The sequence below is a fragment of the Orbicella faveolata genome, unplaced genomic scaffold (assembly GCF_042242905.1).
Source record: "Orbicella faveolata isolate gen_17 unplaced genomic scaffold, um_ofav_v1 contig_47, whole genome shotgun sequence".
Taxonomy (NCBI): Eukaryota; Metazoa; Cnidaria; class Anthozoa; order Scleractinia; family Merulinidae; genus Orbicella; species Orbicella faveolata.
Window position 1 is genome coordinate 7,202,608 of NW_028301577.1, and position 22,477 is coordinate 7,225,084.

A 22,477-nucleotide genomic window follows, 5' to 3' on the forward strand; every position below is an offset into this window, starting at 1 on the left:
GCTGGCTAACCAAACATCTGGCTCACATCCTGAGCAACCAGTCAATTCAACATGGCGTCCACAACAACAACAAAGTTGCCCTCTTGGTTACTACTTTCAAAGGAAGATATCGTAAAATCCAGCGAGTGGAATAATTTGACTTCAGAGCTGTTCGATGCAGTACAACAACAACTTACCGAGAGTCATGTTTCTTACTTCTCCGATCTCACAGATTCAGAGAAAATCATGTTTCTTGATCGTGCGGCAAAACTCGTCCGTGACGGCTCTTCGTATCAAAGGCTGGTAGGGGTAGTGTCAGAAGTTCTTGATCGAAATCTCAACGAAGACGTTACGCAAACGCTCATTGATCCATCGAATACACACACAAAGGCAGAACTTTTTCTTCAAGGAGCCTCAAAAGCGGCCATCAACTTGTTGCGAAGATGGCCTGATTTAAGATCAAAACTTTTTGCCTGTCTAAACCGTCCTCTGCCAACTGAGTTGCGAAAAGCAGTGTGGAAAATGTTTCTAGCGAATTTGATCGTTCGCAAAGACTATTTGGAAAAGGTTTCAAGGAGCAAACGAGACACGATTTCACCACACGATGCGGCCATAACCCAGAAGTGTGAAGCATTTTTGTCCTCAGAAACAAGTTTTCATGAGCTCGCTACTCACCCAGCCCTTCTCAGTATCATGAAAACTTCCTTATCATACCGGCACGTAAATATAAAGGGCACATCAACAATAGTTGATACAGACTACTTGTTAGCCTTGCCTTTTTTGAAAGTAATGGCAGCAGACCGTGCTGCGAAGGAGGTTGATACTGAGGAAATTGCAGACTTTATTGAAGTGTACTTTACCTTTATGGAGTCCAGACCTCCACTGATGAGGGATTCTCGATCGAAGGTAAATTCCATGTCAGAAAAATCGGGTTCTCCTTTACAGTCTTGTGTCCTGTGCCCTGTGAAGGACCCAGGAAATTTAAGTGTCTTGTCCAGAGAGAGTTCAACACTATGACCCTGGCGAGGGCTTGAAAGTGCTATCCAATGCACTAATCATTAAGGCATCGCACCACGCTGCAGTGGGATGCCTGTACTCATCATCGACCTCCTCTTCCATTCCATTGCCTCCACTGAGTCTTGCATTTGTACTGTCCAGAGCGATTTCTTTTAATTGATGCTCATTTATCCCTCATATGCTTTGGTAGAGACTGCTGAAAATCAGGTTAATAAAAAGTATTAAATTTCCTTGAAGTTTTTTATTTAACCCATTTTTTTTATTGACATATTATCTTTAGGAATTCCAGTCAGCTCAAAAACAATATGGAATAAAAATGGCTGATATCCTGGAGACAAAAGATAAACAACTTGCATCTACAATACAAAGAATACTTTCACAAGGTAAACCAGGTGTTGATGAGAAAAAAATGCATTTACATCAAACTGACTTTGGGTGCATACCTTTGGGGGGATCTGGATCAGGATCAGTGATCCAAGATCACTCAGATCATGCAGCATCAAAGTAGGTAATGAATCCATGACTAGAGTGAATTCATTGGTTCTTTTAATGTGCTATGATGTGAGTAATCATGGATCACTGACCCCAATGGAATGCACCCTATAATTTCTACCAAGAATGCCATTGTGTATTGACTGATCAGTGGTCAGTAATGGTCTAGTTGTAGACTTATTTGCATGATGGAATAGACTATTGACTCAATTTTGACACATTTAAATGATCTTGACCTTTACCTTAAGTCTGTAATATCTGTAAGTATGGATTACTTTCAGTTAACCTAATGGATGTTCAGTTTATGGTTGTACAAAAACATTGATTTGCTAATGGTCATAATCAAGTGAGCAGGTCATAAAATTGTCCATTTGAACAGGTCGACCAGTTCAGTTGGCAGAAAGTCTGGCAGCTCTCATGAGGTCTTATGCAAGATGCATGTTTGTTGGTAAGACCTAACTAGATTCTCAATCATTACTTGCTGCTATTTGTAAAAGACACATTTTTTTTAAGGGGATTCCTCCCTTAAGCAGACACCTTCCAGGAGGCATTTCTCTAAACAAACACTCTTTAAAACAGATACCTTCCTTACAGGTTTACCCACCTTGAGCTGAAACCTTAAAAGGACATATAAGAAGCCAACTCTTTTAATAAGACACCTCCTCTTAAATAAATGCTCAATCATTGGAGCCTGTCCAATATACTTCTAACCTTTGAGTAACACCTTTTGCAAGCAATCACTTTTTGTGAGAGAGGCAACCCAAAGGAATTTGAAATGTTAAAAATCTCTTCATTTATCATGAATGTTTATCATTGCAGGTTTTCTCTCTCTTGATGTGGTGTGCTATATTTGGGATCAGTACATTTTGAGCATGAAGCTTTCATCCTTCCACTGTATTGCTACATTCTCTTCTGCTATGTTGATGTTGCTGAGAGAGGACATACTAACGTGCCACAATGTGAGACTTAAGTTTGTATTGAAAAATATTCATTATCAGCGAAAGATCACAATCAATTCAATATTTTATTCCCACGGCCTTTTTGCACGCATTCCGTGCCTACGATGAGAGGCAATATAAAACAATACGTGAGGTTAACATGATTTCTCTTCTTTTTCCTGTCTGACTAGCCGAAGGAGGTTGAGGAAGTTTTACTTGCAAAGAGCAAGGCACTAACCATAAGAGAATTTCAAACAGTGGTAGGTCTATTTGGTTTGGTTTGTAAAACCATTGCAGTGTCTAACCAATCAGAGGCTCTAACCAGAACAGAATGTCTGACCAATCAGCTCAAGTCTTTTAAACCAATCAAGAGCAAAGTAATAACTAACCGTTACTTGGCTTACGCGCGTTTTCGCGCGCTTTGTACCAGTCACAGTGCGAGTACTGATTGGCTTATTGCGTTGGCTGTTTGGTTGTTACGGCCGTTTCTTTTTCAAACAGAACCCCCAAAATCTCAAAAAGACGGCAAAACTGAATTAAAAGTTTGTTAAGGGGACAGCGGACGGTGAGCATCATCATAAGACTAATCTGTGGTTTCATTGTCCAGGCTGAATAACAGATAACTTTTCCAAACTTTGCCATGCGGAAATCTCGTCTTTGAGAAGAAACAGAGGCATATATAGTGTAGCTTACAGTTCTTGTTGACGCTACGTCTAGAGATTTCGAACTCACGCTCTGTTGAAGAGACTCAAGGAGCCCTTTGAGAATTGAAAGATAGAGCGAGCGAGGTTCGACTAGAAAAATAAATAAAAATACATGTGAAGAAGAGCCGAGCGATATGAGAAATACAGGACAGAATATAAAGACTTACAAATGTTTCCTGACTGTAGCGATGACGGTGAAGCTAGGTAGAATAGATTCCGCAACAATATTAACTTGAAGCTAGAGAAAACGTTGAAAAGATTGGCGCGCTAGGAAACCGTAGCATTTAAATAGTCCTAATTTGCATACATAAATGGCAAGCTAAAATAAAAATTCCCACGTTGAATCCTACATATAGTTACTAACTAGTCGCAGCAACTAGCGGGAAGATAAGGTTATGCCTTCGTTCTCTCGTGAGTGATCGTAGAGGTTTCTGATTGGTTAATGACCACCGGAAATTTCTTGGTTATCTTCATGGCTCTTTTAAAAACAAGGCGCTTGTGTTTTTGGAACGTTTCCCATTGAAACTGTTGGGTATGCTGGTCTCTCCAGAAAACTATGGTAGTTTTGTGGGTATCAACGCTGATCCTGTTCTACTCTATTAATGTCTGTAGATTGACCGCCATTTCATGGATGACTGGCAGAAGCAAGTGACCGAAGAGGTTCATGGGTCTGAATTACCTCTCGTGGATCCAGTCGCAAGTATGAGATTTATTTCCTCGTCGTTAGGTTCTTTAGAGCGGTTTTTAAATGAGTGTCGAGAGTAATCAGGCAATGAATTTGGTTTTGGTTTTGGTTTTACTATGGTTTGAGATTGGCTGAATAGTCTTATTAGGACGTAATTGGTTTGGTTTTATACTGGGCAAGTGAACGAGATGTGCCTTCTTTGCTATTAATCTTGTTTTACTCATACCACGGAGTTTATTTTTTCATTTGTTGATCAGTTTATAGTATTCGGTGAAACGTCGAAGGGGTTGACGAAAACCTTGTGCCAAAGACTGACGGCATAGCTTCAAGAGGACAATTAATCTACTTCCATTAAATCTTTTTGTAAAATGTATATCCAGACGTCCTAACTTGTCTCGACGAGATTTTACTTAATCTATTTTATCTTATCTTTTACTAACTTATGATTTTTATTGTATATATACATATTGTAATTATTTATTACGTGCTTTTATTATGTTATTTTAAACTCCTAGTATAGTTCCACTGTTTAAGGAGTATACTTATTAAAGATATTAAAGATAAAGATAGTTCTATCATTATTTTGTTGTCATGTTTAGCGGTTGGCAGGTCCGCGCAGCCGTGGTCATGGTGGTTCCGAGGACAGCCTCCCAGCAGACAGCGAGTCGAAGACCGGAGACTGACTCGCGAAGAAAGAGAGGGAGAACGACGAAGACTTCTCATGGAACAAAGACGAGAAGAAGCGAGAAGGAAACGAGAAGAGGAGGAGCAGCGGCGACTCCGCGAACAAGAGATGAGACGAGAGTTTCAAACGGAGAAACAACGAGAGAGGGAAGAGATTGTAGCGCTCGAGAAACAGCTGGACCGCGAACGACGCGAGCGAGCGTCGGCTGAAAAACAGAAGGATGAAGAGATAGCTCGTTTGCAGGCTGAACTCGCTAGACTGCACGGCACGCCAGCGCCCAGTCCAAGTGTACGTTCCTCTGGTGCACCCTCTTCTGGTGTACCCTCCGTGGTGCCGACTCCAGCTCAACCTAGTCCTCATCCTCCGGGAAGTTCGCGCCAACAGGCTGAGGACCTGGTACGGTCTTTGTTGGGAGCAACACTACAGAGCATTGATACGGGTAAGAGCTCTTTTCGTTAAATCCTAACCCTGGTGAAATCCTTTGAATATTTCTCTCGTCTCTTCGAAAATAAGTCCTAAAAATTTCAGACGTAAAGACCAGAGACAAATGTGAAATATTTATAATTTATTCCGACAATTAGGGACCGTTCATTTTTTATGAGGGAGGGGGGGCTGGTGGGATTTGGGAAGCACCATTTAAAAATCGCATGACCCCCCCTCAGCTTACCAATTTTTTTCACATGGCCCCCCCTTATAGCGGTCATTTTTTGGGATGACCCCCCCCCCAAAAAAAAAATTGAACAAACAATATTTAGATTTCAACTTTTTTAATATTTCTCTATTATCCCCCTACTTCACGTTTTGTGCTCACTGTGAAGACAATATTTACAATCCCTATACTACAGAGAGCTGTTGTTTGAAAAACAAATCAAAAGAAAGAGAAGTCAATTTCGGATCTCCTAGTTATGGCTCGCCCTGAGCGTGTGGCATTTGGCCTCTCATTGGCATCACCCTCATCTGAATTGATGAATGCCCACAGTTTTAATGTAAAACAGATCAAATGTATAGAAGCTAAGTTGACGAAGGTCACGCAGGACATTGAAGCACTAGAAAATAAGAAGAGCAATTATAACAGCATATTCAAGGGCATACTCAAACAGCACATCAACAAAAGGAGAAGGAAAAAAGAAAACCGCAGAAAGTCAAATGATAGAAAGAGGAAGCGGACTGAAAACAACGTCCAACGAGTTTATGGAATCTGTGTTGGAAACCCGCTAGGAAATGATCTTCCACAATGCCTTGTGTACCCTCCTAGAACGGCCGTCCCGGAAGAGTGTATTAAAGTTGAGGATGTTGCCACGTTGTTATTTAGAAGAGATGGGCCATACATCGCACAGCTCTTGGAAGGGAATTATTTCACCAATGCTGCAAGAAGCAGAATCACCACCAACCTTGAGCAGGAAGTCAGAGATTATGTTTACATCTTCATGTACCCTGAAGAGTACACTCTGACGGAAAGCATTGCTGCTTCTTGCAGCATCGGTGAAAGAGACTCCCATAGCAGCACAAGCGGCGACGAAGAACTCGACGACAGCGAAGATGAAGATGAGTGCCAGTGAAAGTTGCATTCGAAAATAACAGTGTTAAATACTTCTTTTCAGTAGGTACAAATGCTTTTTGTCGCCAAACGTTTTTTCAAAGCAGAAGGAAAATTTGTAATAAATTTGTATCCTGCCTTCTATGTTTATTCTATAGCAATTTTTTTGATATTCAAACATTATGCCATTTTAAAGTTTTACTAAAATATTTCACGTGACCCCCCTTTTTCCCTTATTTTTTTGGGATGGCCCCTCCTCGAAAGCCATTTTTTTCGCATGGCCCCCCCCCCCAAATCCCACCAGCCCCCCCTACCTGATAAAAAATGAACGGTCCCTTAGCCTGCTCCTGAAGACTTTATTTGGATGACTTTTGTATTAAACCCTGTCGATGCTTAGTTCATTGTTGTAAAGCTTGGTTTTTTTTCGTAAGTTGACAAAAAACTACTGACTGAAAACATCTATAAACATAAACAAGAGAAAATGAGGGGACTTTTCTTTTGACATAAAGCAAAAGTACCGAGTATTGAGTAGTTGAAAGGACACGCAAATGTCCAAGTACGGTTTGAGGCTGAAAACTACGTGTGTATAAAAATAATGTTGATGGTGTTTTACGCATTATCCATTTATAAAAATTGTAAGGCTTGCGTTTTTTAGCCTCCTGTGGCGCAATATAACCGCGCAATGAAACCGCACACGCGGACTAGGACAACCCGCATGCGTCATCCCGTTGGATCCCGCGACAGTCATTGAGTTTGCATTGAAATCTGAATTTGCTTTGTTACAGTGGCTCACGGCCCAGAGGAACAGCGAAGAAACCTTGACGCAAAGACTAGAGACTCTTTAGATACAAACTCCCAAGAGTACAAAGACGCCGAGATTGAACTATTTGGTCGGGAACTTGAAGCCGACGACTGGGACGGAATGGAGGAAGGGGAACGAACCGAGAATACGAAGAAACTCATGACGAGATTGAAAGAAAAGAGAGATGAAAGGCTAAACGAGACTGGAACATAGGTGTAAAAATAAACGATAGACAGTTTGCTGTTGTGATTACGGTCTAACATCTAACATGCACGCAATCAGTTTTGCAGTTTACTCGCACTCCGCGCGCGTCCTCGCGCTTCGCGTGCGTGTATCGCGATCGCACTATATCCCGCTAAGCCGCTTGTTCTACAGGTTAGCAGCTCGTGAAAGAGTCAAACAATTTCGCCTTCTTAACGCCTTCATTGATGAAATTGATTGCTATATATATGTGCGTAAATGAACCAAAAAGATATGAAGCACGTGCCATTTTCCATTAGAGTGTATAGTCTCTTTTCCAGTTTTCTTGGGAGGTCTACATATTCCCAAGAGCATTTCACAACAATAGTTTATGCAAAATTTGGGGGGCAAACATGGTGCATTATGGGCAATTGGAAAATAGAGAATGGTGTTTTCTGGTTCCTGTCCGGCTTCTGTGGTAGGTGGTGACCGCGCGGCCGAATAAGGAGACTGGTACCTATTTATTTCAGTCCGGCCAACTCTTTCCAGTCTTACTCTGCGTTGGAGAGGTTAAACAAATAAAACGAATGTGGTTCGGATCTAGCTATGCATTACTTTTTTTCTTATTTCACTTCCATCGTATAATCAGTTTTTCTTTAAACTGATCATTAGCCAGAGTGTGAAACGTGACTCTCGTGATAAAAGGTGGTGTTGTGTGACATTTCTGTTCGTTATTCTGGATTTTCTACAAAGAAATGTATGGAACAGAAACATCGTTCTAAAGAGCGGCTCATTCTGTTTGCAAAATTGAAATAAAATAGCTTAAGTAGACTTACCCTGTGTTTTCCAGTGTAGTTTAGAGTAGATGTGCGTTTGTTTTGTGTGATAACCGCTATTTCGATTAGTTTCGTCAATCAAAGTTCGCGAAGCGCCTGACTTATCAAGCACTCTATCCCGAGTCCGACCCAGTCCAAACTCGTCCAAAGGCGATGGGCCATTCAGAAGCAGTTACTGGCTTGGTGCGCACAGCATCCTGGGAACTGGCTGAGTAACTAAAACAGCATCGTGAGGCTGCCTCATGCTTGTAACAAACAAGTGTATGCGAAAATCTTAAAACCTTGAATTTCATTGAAGTTCGGGATAACTGCCCGAGTCGACTAAGCAAGCCTGCAGAGCTATCCAGTCAGTTACATTTTACAAACGACACTGGGGCTTTATTAATTTGAGTCAGCAGCTCATTTCTAATCGGACGCGTTTCCTTGCACCCAAGTTCCGCTACCCTGTCAGCCAGACTAAACGGTATTTCTGAAAAGAACACGAAAAAAACTCAACCAACCGTTCTGAAACAGTGAATCCTTATTGAACAATGATAATTATCGATCATTTCAACAGTTGCAATGGTGTTACAAGCGTAGTTATCCACTTGAAATATTTCGTGCGTTCTAACGTTTAAAACCTGACGTTTTGACTCTAAAGTCGAAAATACGCGGCAAAGAAATGCACATAGAGAGCATTTCATTTCCTTTTGTCGTCGATGACTCAAAAGGGTCTGTTCGTAAGCTCGGTATTATTATTAACAACAAAATCATTCAGATATATATAGTTGGGCTTTTATTTCAAACTGTATTTAAAGTAATACTAAAGGCCAAATGAGAACAAAATCAAAAGGCGTAGTTTGAAAAAGGAGCTTAAATAAATAGAGGAAATGTAGAGTTAAAAAAGCTAAATACCTTTCCAACTGATTACTACATTTTAGATTAGTTAGTGACTTTGTCGCACGTGAAAAAAAAAAAAAAAATACAACCCAGTAATTGAGAAAGATTCTAAATTGAAAACAAATTCTTTATTAAATTTGTATATGTACAAAAACAATCGTCTGAGAAACTTCTACTTTGAAAAGTTCTCTTCGTAAAATCCAGTTTCAATCCAATTTTTAAATTACTAGTGCATTTACTATTGGATACTTTCATCGCTAGAAGAAGACCTGCTTTGCCTTGTGGGATATGGCATTGCCCTGTGCATGCGCAGAGATTGGTAAGTACGCTGACCATATCCAGGGCTGGTCGGAGATGTCGGCGACATCGGACTAGGTCCCACGTGTCCCATCATTTGGGGCATCATGGGAAGGTATCCTCCTGGCGGCGAAGAATTAGGAAGGCTTCTGGGAACGTGGGTCAGCGGAGTTCCTCTGTTTTCATACGGACCTGATATAAATATAATTAAGAATAAGGAAAGTCCCTTCAGCATCCATGAGTATTATTTCTAGGAAAACAAAGCACTTTTCTAGCCCGAATTTCGATTCTTAGAATTGATTTAGCCACAGCTTTTTAGTCAAAAAGCCTCAAGATTGTTAAGCAAGATGGGGACGGTATTATACGGCGCCTTCTTCTCCTTCTTGTGTTCAACTGGGGAATAATTAACAATTCGTTGGATAATTTTAGAATAAACTCTCTGCATATCTGATTCAGAAATCGTTAAACTCTTAGCAGAAGCCGTTGGCTTATAGTTGCAAAACAAAGTCAGTATTTTTTCAATAGACCAATTTCGATATATTAAAACTCAGCCTAAAACAATACACCTCAACACGAGCCTCTGGAGAATAAACCCCACAAACTCGGTAGCTATTCCCCAGAGCCCCGTGCTGAGGTCTATTGTTTTAGGCTGAACTTTAATACATCGAAATTGGTCTATTATTCCCAATTCAAAGAACGTAATGCCTGGCTATCTTAAGTAAAGTACCCTTGGGCTTGTTCGCGCTCTGTTTGAAGATTAAGGTAATTTTACAACTATGAAATGAATAAAGCGAGATGTTTTGTTAGACTTGTTCTGAAAAAATTCCTCACCAGGATACGAAAAAGCTGGATTCATAGCAGGAGGCACTGGCCGGGGGGCCTGAGGACGAGGTACTTGGACCTCGTTTCTCTGAGCTACCATGTCTCCATGTAACCTGGCACGAGCTGTCGCTGCTATTTCTCCTTGGTCAAGTTGCTTCATGACTTCCATTACACTAATCAGGGGAGAAAATAGTTATTTCTTATGAGATTGTTGTTTCGTTTTTAGCCAGCCTTGTGATCGTTCTGAGGACGAGACCGATGAAAATACCCACCAGTCATCGGGGTCGCAGTCCCGGAAGCCTTTAGCAAAAGGGTTGCTGGCAATCTTGAGCTGGGTTATCTGAAAATAGAACATTTCATAATGTTAAACAGATTTGTATTTGTTGTGGCTTAAAGTTTAAAACGTTAGCATTTTATATTGAGCTCGATGGCGGTTAATTTACATCTCTAAGTCAATATCCAAAATCCAAAAAATAGTACAACCGTACATTATTTTATTATTTTTTCCCAGAAAATTTTATTGTCCAGAGAACTGTTTCATTTGAATTTTCAGTCGGAACAATTGATCATACTAATGGAAGTCCCTACCGAGCCAGTAACCTTAGAATCTTTCCATATCCCTTGCAAAGGTTTGATTGCGCATGGCTTATGTCTTTGACTCGGCAAGAGTTTGCGGTATGAAAACAAGGTTTTCCTATTACTGCCCTTTAATCAAAATACTTCATTTGTAATTAAGTACATGTCGTGGCTGACAAAACAACATTTTGACATTTTTCTAATAATTTTTTATTGAGCTCTTCCGACGCTATAATGGACTTAACTGAAGTAGGATTAGCCGACCAAGTATACTGCCTCGCTAAGGCCAAGTGCCTATGTTTATTGGGCACAAGTAGCACTTTAAGTAAACTAACACTTCAATTAAAGTAGCTACTAGAAACTGTGTTTTTAACAGGTATTATTTCACATAGCTTGTTGTAATCGTGCAAGATAATCCAATTAAACAGGGGCAAAGAGTATTTGAAGGGTGTGGGTCATACAACGATGCTAGGTATTTTAAACTCTCACGTAGGCATTACAGCACACTTCAATTAGAGTGTTTTCTAGAACAGATGTATAGCATAAAAATTATCTTTTACGTATGGTGGATAGTATAATGAAATTATGGAGAAATTCAGGTGGTTTGCTATTCATTATTAAGATTTATATAAGTGATGGTTTAAGCTTTTCACAAGAATAAAATTCTTGAGCACATTTTGTTAAATTAAGTGCACCTTGTACCTGTGAAAGCTAGTCTCAAAAATACTCAAATGTAAATCGGTTATATCAAGCAGAATTCCTTAACCGCTTGCTGTCGTCGATGGCAGTGAAAACAAAAGACCGTATTTCAGTGCAAGAGCATCCCTTGGAGACATCTGCCATCTTTAAATTCACACAGATCGTTCCTAAAATGAGTAAACTGTTTTAATACGATCTGGAAGTAATGTAATTGCTTCGATAACTTGTCACAGTCGGCCCCATTCAGGGATTACACTCGAGACGGACAATTACTTGACTCCAGTTTCCGATTTTCTCACAGTACGTTTTTGCCTTGAGGCACTTCATTCCAGGTCAAGACAACAAAACACACCAATAAACAGAACTAAAATAGCAAAACCCCTTACAAATTATCGTGCAGTGTCATCTAATCCAACCAAAATCTCTTTGGAATCCGATTAGTTCAATAGAATTATTGTTTGCTGCGGTCAATAAATTGAATTACAAAACACACAAACAAGGTGCTACCGACTATAGCCAAGTTTTTTTCTTTATTTTCACTCACGCTAGCGATGGTTCAAAGTATGGAGTTTGTTTATATGTGAACAATGACTGTCGGGCACTTCAGTCAGTCATACAAAATTAATATTCTTTACCCAGAATTTCTTAAGAGATTAATGGTGGTAACAAGAAGAAATTACATGCGGAATGGAGCATTTTGAGAAGTTTTGAATTCTGTCATACAAATTGTGGCATTGTCATTAAAGTGAATCAATTAAGAATATTTGAAGGTCCCATTAGGACATATAGCTACTACAGTCTTGTTTTACATGTTTTTGCTAACTACCAAACTTGGCCTGTTAAATGAAAATTAGAAAATAAATAATATTGAGACAGTTAATTGATTTCAGTTGTTTTACGCCCTCAAGCCCATCCAAGTTAGAATTCTGATACACGCTGAAAAACGTCTATCGAAGTTGTCATCAAATAAGAACAGAACTATAACCTATGCTTGGCAGTGACTCATATTGACCTGTCGATGCAATCTTCATATGCGTAATCTTTATAATTGGTTTCAAATGCTTTATCTTTGAGCTGGAAATGAACGGTCCACATTATTGAATATGGCTTAACAAGAAAACCGGCCTCAGTCACAAGAACCGGCGACGACGCTGGCAAACAAACTAAGCAGGGTTATCTAGACACCTTCGAGAATGTCATATCACACCTATGCTGCTTGAACTGATTACTGATAAACATCTACTCCGTCTTCTTTCACCTTGGTCAATGTAGTGGAGGTTAACGTTGTGGACATTTGTTACAAATCGACTCCAGGCCTCTGGAGGTATGACGTTCCCCAATAGAACAGTGTGCAGTTTTTCCCGCCCTTTTTTATAATGTTCAAACATGGCGCAAAATGCCTTTTCAACCTTCTCTACTCTTGTAATTTTGTAAACTACCATTTTGTCTTTTGTTGGCCGACTTAAAAAAATAGATTTGAACATCACAAAAAATATTTGGCCTTCTATTAAACTTTGAACTCAGTTTAAACAGAATTCAAAGACGAACTTCTTAATACTTTTCTGGACGATTACTCGCGCAAAATACACTTGGCCAATTGCTGGTTTTCAGTGTCACGCAATTCAAAATAGATCAAAATAAATATCAAAACCGGTCAATAGATAAAGTCCAGAATCTGGGAAATGAAAGAAGGTAAATATACAAAGACTCTCGCCAAAATTCTGGTCACAGCAATTTTTCTTATGCGAGATATGCGGAGAAATTTTTTACCCAAATTTATAGAGATTTGTATGCAGACGCCATGCTGGTGCCCATCCGTATGGGCACCAACATGGCGGCCGGAAACCAACAGAAACATCTGTCACTGAGTTTTGCTACAAAAGCGTGAATTTATCCCTCAAGGAACTCTAAAACATTAAAATAATATTTTTTCTAAGTCATGAACTGTTCAGATAGCCAAGTTCCCCGAAATAAGTCACTTTTTTAACCATCATGACAGCTCTCTAGGCCGTCATGTAAATGCCGCGTCACGTAAAAGCTTAGAAATTCAAGCGTAGTGTATCACAAAACCAAGAACCCATTCGGAGCGAAAATTTATATGAATATTAGTTTTCAGCTGCTCTTATACATCATTTAAGTATAATCTCAGGAAGATCAATAGTTTTGTAGTTCGAATTTTGGTGACGTCATGTGAAAACCAGCTATAAAGTCATAGCTTTGTACTCAAAGAGGGCTTGAAAATGTTGTTACACAGATTCTTTCAGTATTCTTCCTCCACCACGAAATGCTGATTGTGATAAAAACGACCCGTCAACTCGCCCCCAGTACACCAAAGGGAAGAGAAGCGGAAAGGTACAATTTTGCCGACCTTCATTTCTATTCGTACCCCAAGAGAATTGACCCGGATTGCAGTTAATTAAATGTTCAGCCGGGAGTCCAAGCCAAGTTTAATTTCGAAGAGAGTTTTGTTTGTTGCTTTGATCTAGAGATGTATTGTCTAAATGCTGTGATGGTAACAATATCGACAAAGAACATGACTACAATGTAGATGGGACGAGGATAGTTCATTATAGCATACATGAGGTAACTACATGATAGTTAAAATCCGCCATCTTTGAATATGAGTAAAAACGAGTTCAGTTTTCTTCACGAGCAGAATTGAAAGATGTAATTGCTGAAAAACCGAGATCTTTGAATCCAAGCTATAATCTACGATAGTAGTTCTCTCAACTAGAGATTCGTGCGAAAAAGGAAGGCCAATAATGAAAATTTGTTTAAAGGGTCAAGTTGTAAGACCTCCAATGATGAACTTCAAATTTCTCCAAGACAATATCAATATACAAAAGGTGCATAATGGTCATGAGCATTACCAAGCAAACTGTCTTGATGTGGAATAAAATTCTCGTAAAGTGAAATAGAAAAATGCAAGAATACGAGGAATGAGAGTTCGTATGCTGACCAAACAAAACACATTCATTGTGCAACACATACCATGTGGTTCTGATAAGCTGTGACGGCCATGAACTGCGTTTCAGCAAAGATGAAGGTGCGCAGGTGATCCTTGTTCATTTCATGGAGATTTGCTCTAGAGCTTCCTTTCTCTGATTCGTCGAGAATCACGTGGAATCGAGGCTGGTACTTGTGCATCGAGTTGAGGATAATCTGTCAGACAAACAAGAACCAATCGTTACTGTGAAAACGTTTCGTGGACCAATCAGAACTCGAATTAAAGACACATAGCCTGTGCCAAGCGCGGGAAAATATTTTAAACTGGTGTACTTTACATACGACTGGTGCGCCTGAAATTTGAATTGACCAATAAGAATTCAGCAGGTGGGAAAATTTGTGCTGTCTTGACGTCAATGCATGTTGCAAGAAGAAAGACGTTAAAGTCGGGCAACTTTTCTCACTGGAGACGGCATTGAATATTCACGAAAAGTAATTTAGAATTCAGAAAACCGTATCAGATTGTAAAAAGTGAAAAATATGAAACATTTACATTTGCAAAATTTTAATTTGGCGCCAAAATTGGGTCGCTCGATTTCGGCAACTCGCTCGTAGTTCGTCGAGTGTCGCCAGGTAGGATAATAGTTGTGTTATTATGACCAAAATACGTTCTACCTCGTCAAATTAAACCTAGAATTCGCAATTTAAGTATTAGAAGAGGCCAAATCAACATGACGTTTGTTAGCTACCGACGAAAAAAAAGATTATCGTGTCGTTTAGGACAGCTCGGTTTTGACTGCAGTTCGTACGGCGGGCGTAGCCACCTTATCCAAGCTTAATGCAAGTGCGTGAAAACATGTCACTTGTGTCAAGTGTGGGAAACAAGCATAACTCTGAACTTTGAAAGGACACTAGCGAGCTTCAAGTAGGCGACCAGTTAATATTGCCGAGCTTAAGTAATACTCAAATTAAGAGGGTTCTATATTTCAGGTTTGAAGAAAACTTAAAGCTTTTCACATGTGGGTTGCTACCGCGCGAGAAGTGATCGCTCGGGAAGGTTCTGTAATTCGATAAGCACTATGCAGTGACTCTGATTCCATGCAAAGTTATAGAGTTTGTAAATACTAGTTGTACAATACTTTCTCGTGGTATACCATGGAATATTCCACGAGCAACTTGTATTTTCTCGGTATGCGCACTGTGGAGAGATTAGAATGACAGGGTTGTGCGATCATTTTTCTCGATAGCCATAGAAATGTCATCTTTCCTGCGTGTTTGCTGACGTTGCGAAGTAGCACCGCGTATCAACGTGACGTGTTCCGAGCCAAAGCTAATGAAATAATCAAAGGTTGTTAAATCAATAGACAGTCTTTTTTCTCCTTCTGATAGTGAAAACAAAACAAACTCGTCGGTTCATTATATCTCGCGGTTAGCCATCATCTCATTTTATGAACCCAAATCTACGATAATTTGAGTGCCGAAAGATCCACTTTTTTCTTGGCAAACTTATAATCCGTGCAGACAGTCAATCAAAATTGCTTCCTAAAAAATTTTCCGGAGCTGTCTTCTCTTAAAACGTAAGCGAAGTGTAATAATCAGGGATTATGTCCCCCAAGTTGAAGTCAGTGGTCAACGAAAATGTTTTTGTTTAGTTGCTGCCAATAATAACAACAGCTAAGGAAAAAAATCGCGATTATTGCCTTCTTTGGTATAAGCTGGATCAAACGAAGACCTTAACTGGCGCGAAAATAAAGGATGTTTCCATAAGAGAGATACTCAAATGTTTATAGTATATCTTCGTACAGGGACAAGTTATTTGGGTTTTGCGAGAAGATTATTGATGTAAAGGTTAATGGAATGCCAAGTGGTTTGTTTTAACGATCACTATTTTTAATTCAAGGTGGGAAAAATCAAAGTTGAACCAACTCGTCAAGATATTCATTGTCTTTTTGTTGATCAAAATCACGTAAATTTTCGGTTAAACCGCCATGGGATCTCGTCTAACTAAACCAGTGCCGCCCAGGGTGCTGGAAAGGGATTATAAAATCAAATTAAGTGTTTGGATTTTAGGTAAGTAACAAGAATTTCCGCACCTAATTCGTAAAAACAAAAACAAAGCACATCCTGAAATTTTAGACCTAAAGACTCTAAGTGACGAGAAAAGATTTCGGCCCACCAAGGTTTAGAATAACAAGTCGGAAAATGTAGTTCTGCATGCAATTTCTTGAAACGTGGTTCACAGTACAGCAAAAATTAATTAATACCATAATTAATGTTCTAACCATTTCCGAGTATATTTTTTCTCGGGAATTCAGTCATAAGAATTAAATAAACAACATGAACTAGTACTTAGCGCGTACGTGAAGCTATTCAGGTAATAGCTATCAAGCACCATTGTTCTTTCCAGACAGGAAGAACATTATTATAAAACACGTGTTCATGGATATTAGCCAATCAGAAGATAGGGATATGATGGCGTAGACCACAAAATTCGCGCCTTTTTTTAAACATGTGACCACAGCTTTTACTTCTTCATCAAATTGGAAAAGGATTTTTTTTTTTTGCTATCCCTGATAGCTGTTTAAGTCTTATCTCATTCGTGCATTTTTTCACATAATAGTATACCGTAAACTGCCGTTTATACGCCCTGGGGTTATACATCCTCGTAAGGAGTTTAGGATGGGCTTATAAACGGAGGGGCTTATATCCAAGGGCGCTTATAACTGGAACAACGAAACTGTTTTGAAACGAACTATAGCTGTGTTGATCGAAATAGGTCTTTCATTTACTGGTTTTTAATTAAGCTTTAAAACATCATAATAAAACGAATTCAAAACAAGGAAAGCTGTAGGGACTTTTAACCGGATAGTTGTTTTGGTTTAAAGAAACCGGGAGGCCTTATATGCGGCAATTTACGGTATTTCATAAAGGAAATGGCTCACATGTCCGTTGTCGTCCATGAGGTTGTTGGTCAGTTTGAGTTTGTCAAAAGACACGATTTGTTTCATCCATTGCTGTCCAGTACAGGGTGAGTCAGGGTGAATGTGTACTCTCCCGGGTACACTGGAGTCTGCTTTTCCTGCTACCAGCCACTTGGAGCTGTGAAACGCATAGCGATAACGTTTGTCGTCCACAGGTACAAAGTCCATCATTAGGATGTACTTGGACGAGGGGTCCAATCCTTGTAAGCGTACTTGGAAAGTAGGAAACATACGTCTATAGAGAATTAAAGTGGTTTGAAGGCAGTTAGTGAGTTTTAATATCCTCACAAGACGTGATTTTTACTACAGAAAAAAGTCAACTTTACTGACAAAGAAGTGAATTTCGATATATTCATCTACATAAATTCCAGCCGATAAATTGACAATTATCCTGATGACTGACTCGAATGACAACCTTTGTTCAATACTTTCATGTGGTACTATTTATCATGGTATAGAGGATGGTTCTAACTTTTAAAGTCTGTAGATGAATCCCTTGTGTGTGACCATTCAAATGGTCAGTACTTTTGTGTGACACTGTTTATTATACTGAAGAAGGTGGTCTTAACTTTTAAATGTGAAGAAACCTTAGTGTGTAACCATTCAAATGAAAGCTATTTAGCAGTCCTTTCATGAGGTACTGTCGCATATACTGTGCAAGATGATTCTAACTTTTCAGTCTCTGGATGAAACCATAGACCAAGTGTGAGACCATTCAGTTGACAGCTTTCGAGAAGTACTTTCATTTGGTACTGTTTATTATGCAGTATCAGGTAGTCCTAACTTTAAAATCTGTGAAGTGTGTGACCATTCGAAATATATTTTGAGCAATTCTTTGACATGGTGCTAAACAAAGTGATTCAACATTTTAGGTTGGGGATGAAAGTGAATGACTATTATGCGCCCAACTATGCAGATCTTTTTTTTTTGCTGCTCCGTGTGAACACTGATTTAGTGAATGAAAGCTACTTAGCAGCACTTTCATGTCAAAAGCATTGTTTCCTGAATAAGGTGCGTCCAGTTTTTACGTCTTAGGATAAAACATTACATGGTGGTAGCTATTCCGCTGAAGGCTTTTAAGCAGCACCTTCAAGTGGAGTTCTATGTTCATCAAGGTACTTTATGAAATGCAATTTGGTGCTAAATTCGATTGAAAGGGAATATGTACTGATTAAATGAAGTATGTTGCTTATTAACAACGACAGGAAATCTTTATTGAGGAAGCCACCTTCATTAAACGTGGTTCAGCAACAGAAGGATTCTCAAGCTTCCTCACAAGACTTGAATAACTAAGGGTATGCTAACAACTATGCAATTACAAACTGTAAAACGTTAAAAATAAAATAAATGGCTACCTGGAAGGACAAGATAAGACAATTAATTCATTACGAAGAGGTTTAATTTAGAGAGACCATGCTTAAAGACAGACAGTGATGATGCAAATCTCTTATGGTGGTTCTCTTCTGATAATCATCAATCTTGTCTATTGTTTAACAGAAAATGGACACATGAACGACTAGAAGAAATCCTACCTAACAAAGAGACTAACATAAACCACAACAAAAAATGTAAATCGTCAACGTTTTTAAGGCTGAGTCATCGACATAGTACTGACTGGTCTTAAATTTCAGCCAATGCAATGTTTACAAAGCTCTGATCTCTTGCTTCAAAGCACAGAATGTCCTTACGTTTACTGGTTCAGTGTATGTCTTTCATGTGGAAGATAAAAAAGTGAACAGAGAAAGAGGTACATGACCAGGACAATACTGCTGTGAGCAAGTGAATGATTTTCTTTATTCTCCCTTCCAGTCTGCTTGTACTGTTAGAAGAAATTAGACTTTTACCAGCCCAAGAACTCAGAGTCAGCTCATCCAGATTACACTATAGTGTAGCTCGAGGTCAGAGTAGAATCGTTTTTAAGAGTTGGAGTAAATTATATTTCTGATAGACTATATGCATTTGAGTGTTCATGCCACGTTAGTCCCATTATAATATTAAGATTTCGTCAGATCTACAGGCTAACAAGGTGGAACCACATGGTTATAAGTCTGGTTTCAATTTAGTTCTGACTCAGCAAGGAGGACGAGCAAAACGTTAAGTAGTGTCAAGTACTGCGAGCTTCAATGAAATTCCTCTAATTAAAAGAAAATTTAGTCAAAGCAACATTGAGAAGAAAAAAGAGATATATACGTGAATAGGTGCATTAACCATTCATTCGTTCATGTACGTACAGTACTCTGAATAAGCCTAATTTATGTGCAAAAAGAAATTAAGAGATAGAGACAAGGAAAGTTTCACAAGGTCTGTGTCTCAAAACGAGAAACAGTACTGCAAGATCATGACAAACATTAGCAATTGAAACAAACAAAAAGGAAATGATTTTTTAAAAAAGATTTGAAGGTGAACAAAAAAATCGACCTTTTTAAGTTCAATTACTAATTTCCATTGATGCACATAAGATGATCTCATGTGAGGGGACGAAACCTAAGAACATAGCAAATGGTCTCAGTTCTCAAGCTAGCTATGCAGGATAACTCTTTTAAAGTTAATTAATTTGACGTCATTCGCTTCAAACGATACTGAAACTCTGCCCCGAGGAAGCATAAGAATGCAACTAAAGGATTCTTTTTCAACTTAATTACGAGGTTGTTTTAGGTTTCAATCAACGTATTGTACCTTATGTTTGTTAACGTGTGGCTAAAACCCCTCCATTTAAATTAACAGAAAGACATTTGGTTTGGGTCTGTTTATGGCCCTTACTTTTTAAGTCTTGCTTGGTACGGTCTCTGAAGTCTCTTAAACCAAAGTTGTATCATACGAAATAATCTTATCACTTAAGGTCAGAGGTATCGTCTTTTTTAGAAGCACTCCTACTTCAAGAGCTTATAAACTCAGAAAAGTGTAAAATTCTCTTGTTTCAGTTTGACATGGGTCACTGAGCGATGGAAAAGCTTAAAACGCGAGAGGAAATAAAAATTGCCGCGCGCGATCATTTTGTTCTCCGCGTGTTTGAGAGTTAAGACGAAGAATGGAGAGCTCACACAGCTAATGTTTCAGATTAAATTCATCTCTCATTTTCACCTACGCTTTCCTCAACAGTGTTTTTATTGCTTTATTGTTCTCGTGTAATTTCTCCGAGCCATCAGTCAACGAGCGACTTATTGCTCGTTCCGTTTCGTGTTTAGATGTCGTAATTACACCCTGGTCTCTTTTCATCATAATCAATCTTTCATGGATACAGTCTACCGTCGTTTGTCACCATGGAGCGACAATGGGACAATCATCTACCATCGCTAGAACTTCATTTGCGATGAAAGATAAACAAGAATCAAGAAATATAGATTGAGACTCTAAACTTATTGCCACCCTATTTATTCTTTCACATCGAAAGACGTTTTAAGCACAGGTACTTTGTCTTCGAGCTTTCGATTTCCTGTGCATGTCTCCTGAAGTTTGTAGACAAGATATTTCTCGGTTGCGGTTGTAGGGAGAGGATGCGATTCTTCCATCGAAATCACGGAAACCATAATTTGAAATCTGATATGAAAAACCACTGTATCTATTATTAAACAAAATAGAAATCTTATGATAACTAAATAAGCCCACATTTAGTAGATTAAACCTTGATAGGGCAAAGATACAGCGACGTGGAGCTAAGCTAAGAAGCGAAAAGGCCAACCCTAAAGCAGCTTTAACTAAAGGAGTACTTGTTTCAAAAAGTACCTTCCCGCTTTTGTCACAATCATCTCTGTTCCCAGTGAGTGAAATTCCTCCCACAAGCTCTTCATTTCCAAGTCTACTCGTGCATTTATCAGTCCGTTGCATAATGACCTTGACGCGGCGGCTTGCGAGCAAGAAGATTGGACTGGCGGAGGACTCGAGGCAGGGGAGTTACCTGCGTCGCTTTCTTCGTCCGACTCCTCCGGCATTAGCTGCTGGTTATTTACCCCTCTCATGGGCGCTCTCTTCCCTGTTCCTACGTTCATGAGGCGCTCTGAAATAGAAGTTAAAAGCACAGACGATAATGAACCCTCAGGAAAAACCACAGGAACGCTTTCCGGGTGCAATGATTGATGGCGCGCGTGATGTGGGAGCAACGCAACTCTACACGCGCATAGTAATTTACCTTCCATTTCGCGAAGCAGTATTTGCGAGTTCCAGTGGTAGTTCGGATTCTGGCGCAAAAATGCTAAGTCCGCGAGTTGTGCTCTGTCGATCAAGTGTGCAATAGAAAAAGCGTTCGCCTTAGGAGACAGAAATCCAGAACTGTCCATAACACGGAGTTAATATCCGATAAAAGGTCGAGTTTGGCTGCCTAGATTTGACTGCTGATTTGCGTCGCTTGATGATGTGTTCTCTAGTGATGTTCTTGTGCTAGATGGCCCAATCCGCATACGTGCAACTTAAAATTCGTGCCAAGGGCTGGAACATATCCCTTGACCATTAATTAGTTAATTGACGGCACATTGTCAATAGCGGAGTATAGAATTTTGCAGGCTGGAAAACGATCTTTTCATTCGAAGTCGGTCTTCGCGACCATGCACGCGCAAAAGTGATGCGCTTATCTGAGATGAACGCTACAATTGAGGATCAGTGAAGTACTAGGACACATCAGGTGCGGATTTTGGAGTGGATTGATGAACGAAAGGTTGTTAATGCATGTGCTCTATTAAAAGCTAGGGTTTTATTGCTTGAGGTCGTAACCCCATCCAGGAAGGCACAGCGGGTCCACATGCTGCTCACATCAGCCGCTTTGTGTCAGTCAACTTGTTGTAGACCAGGTGTAAATGAGGCGCTGTGGATGAAATCCGTTTTCCACAAAGATATTATCACACTTAACTCGACAAAATGCGCTGTAATCCGTTAGTTTTCAAGTAGGTGTGTTTGTTTTGGCGCTTAACATGTCCCAAAATGAGACACGGCGAGGTTAGACGAACCCTTGGAATGCTAAGGGAATTTTTGCCGTTTCCTATTTTTATAACGCGAGGGACTGAGCAGTATCAAATGAACGAAGGAATGCAACAACGCATAAACGAAATAACTCAAAAACATGCTTGGTGTGCCTTAATAAGTGGTCTATGCAACCAAAACAAAATCAAGGTTATAAGACCGAAAATTAAGACACTTAATGTTTTGTACAACAATAATAGAAAGCAGCACTTATAAATATACGGCAAAAACGATCATCGATCATCACAGCCCGGGAGCCTTTTTGACCCCGACCGAGGAACATTGACGCTTAACGCACGACATTATATAAATCTGTCAGCAGAAATATCAGCGAAATCTCAACAATCTTTACTCGTAATGATAAGAGGTATGATAGAAAAGGGAAGGAAATAACTTGTTCTCGAACAGCTATCACTTGACGTGCCGTTGATTCATCAGAATTTTATTCCAGGCTCACAACAACATGCTTACT

At 39.5% G+C, this 22,477-nt stretch overlaps 2 protein-coding genes across 2 annotated transcripts; one reads left to right on the forward strand and one right to left on the reverse strand.

The window, feature by feature from the left end:
* The first annotated feature begins 16 nt into the window (after window positions 1–16).
* LOC110051896 (uncharacterized) lies at window positions 17–7,852 on the forward strand. The gene is made up of 8 exons (XM_020757980.2): window positions 17–885; window positions 1,277–1,379; window positions 1,868–1,936; window positions 2,308–2,447; window positions 2,618–2,686; window positions 3,743–3,830; window positions 4,415–4,939; window positions 6,823–7,852. The coding sequence occupies exons 1-8, from the start codon at window positions 52–54 to the stop codon at window positions 7,050–7,052; spliced, it is 2,058 nt and encodes a 685-aa protein (XP_020613639.2). The 5' UTR covers window positions 17–51; the 3' UTR covers window positions 7,053–7,852.
* Window positions 7,853–8,840: 988 nt separating this feature from the next.
* LOC110051898 (T-box transcription factor TBX5-like) lies at window positions 8,841–21,695 on the reverse strand. The gene is made up of 7 exons (XM_020757987.2): window positions 21,182–21,695; window positions 20,779–21,049; window positions 17,017–17,290; window positions 14,120–14,290; window positions 10,126–10,193; window positions 9,863–10,026; window positions 8,841–9,223 (listed from the first exon to the last, which is right to left on the reverse strand). Exons 1-7 carry the CDS (start codon window positions 21,327–21,329, stop codon window positions 8,973–8,975), a joined length of 1,347 nt encoding a protein of 448 aa, XP_020613646.1. The 5' UTR covers window positions 21,330–21,695; the 3' UTR covers window positions 8,841–8,972.
* Window positions 21,696–22,477: the final 782 nt, after the last annotated feature.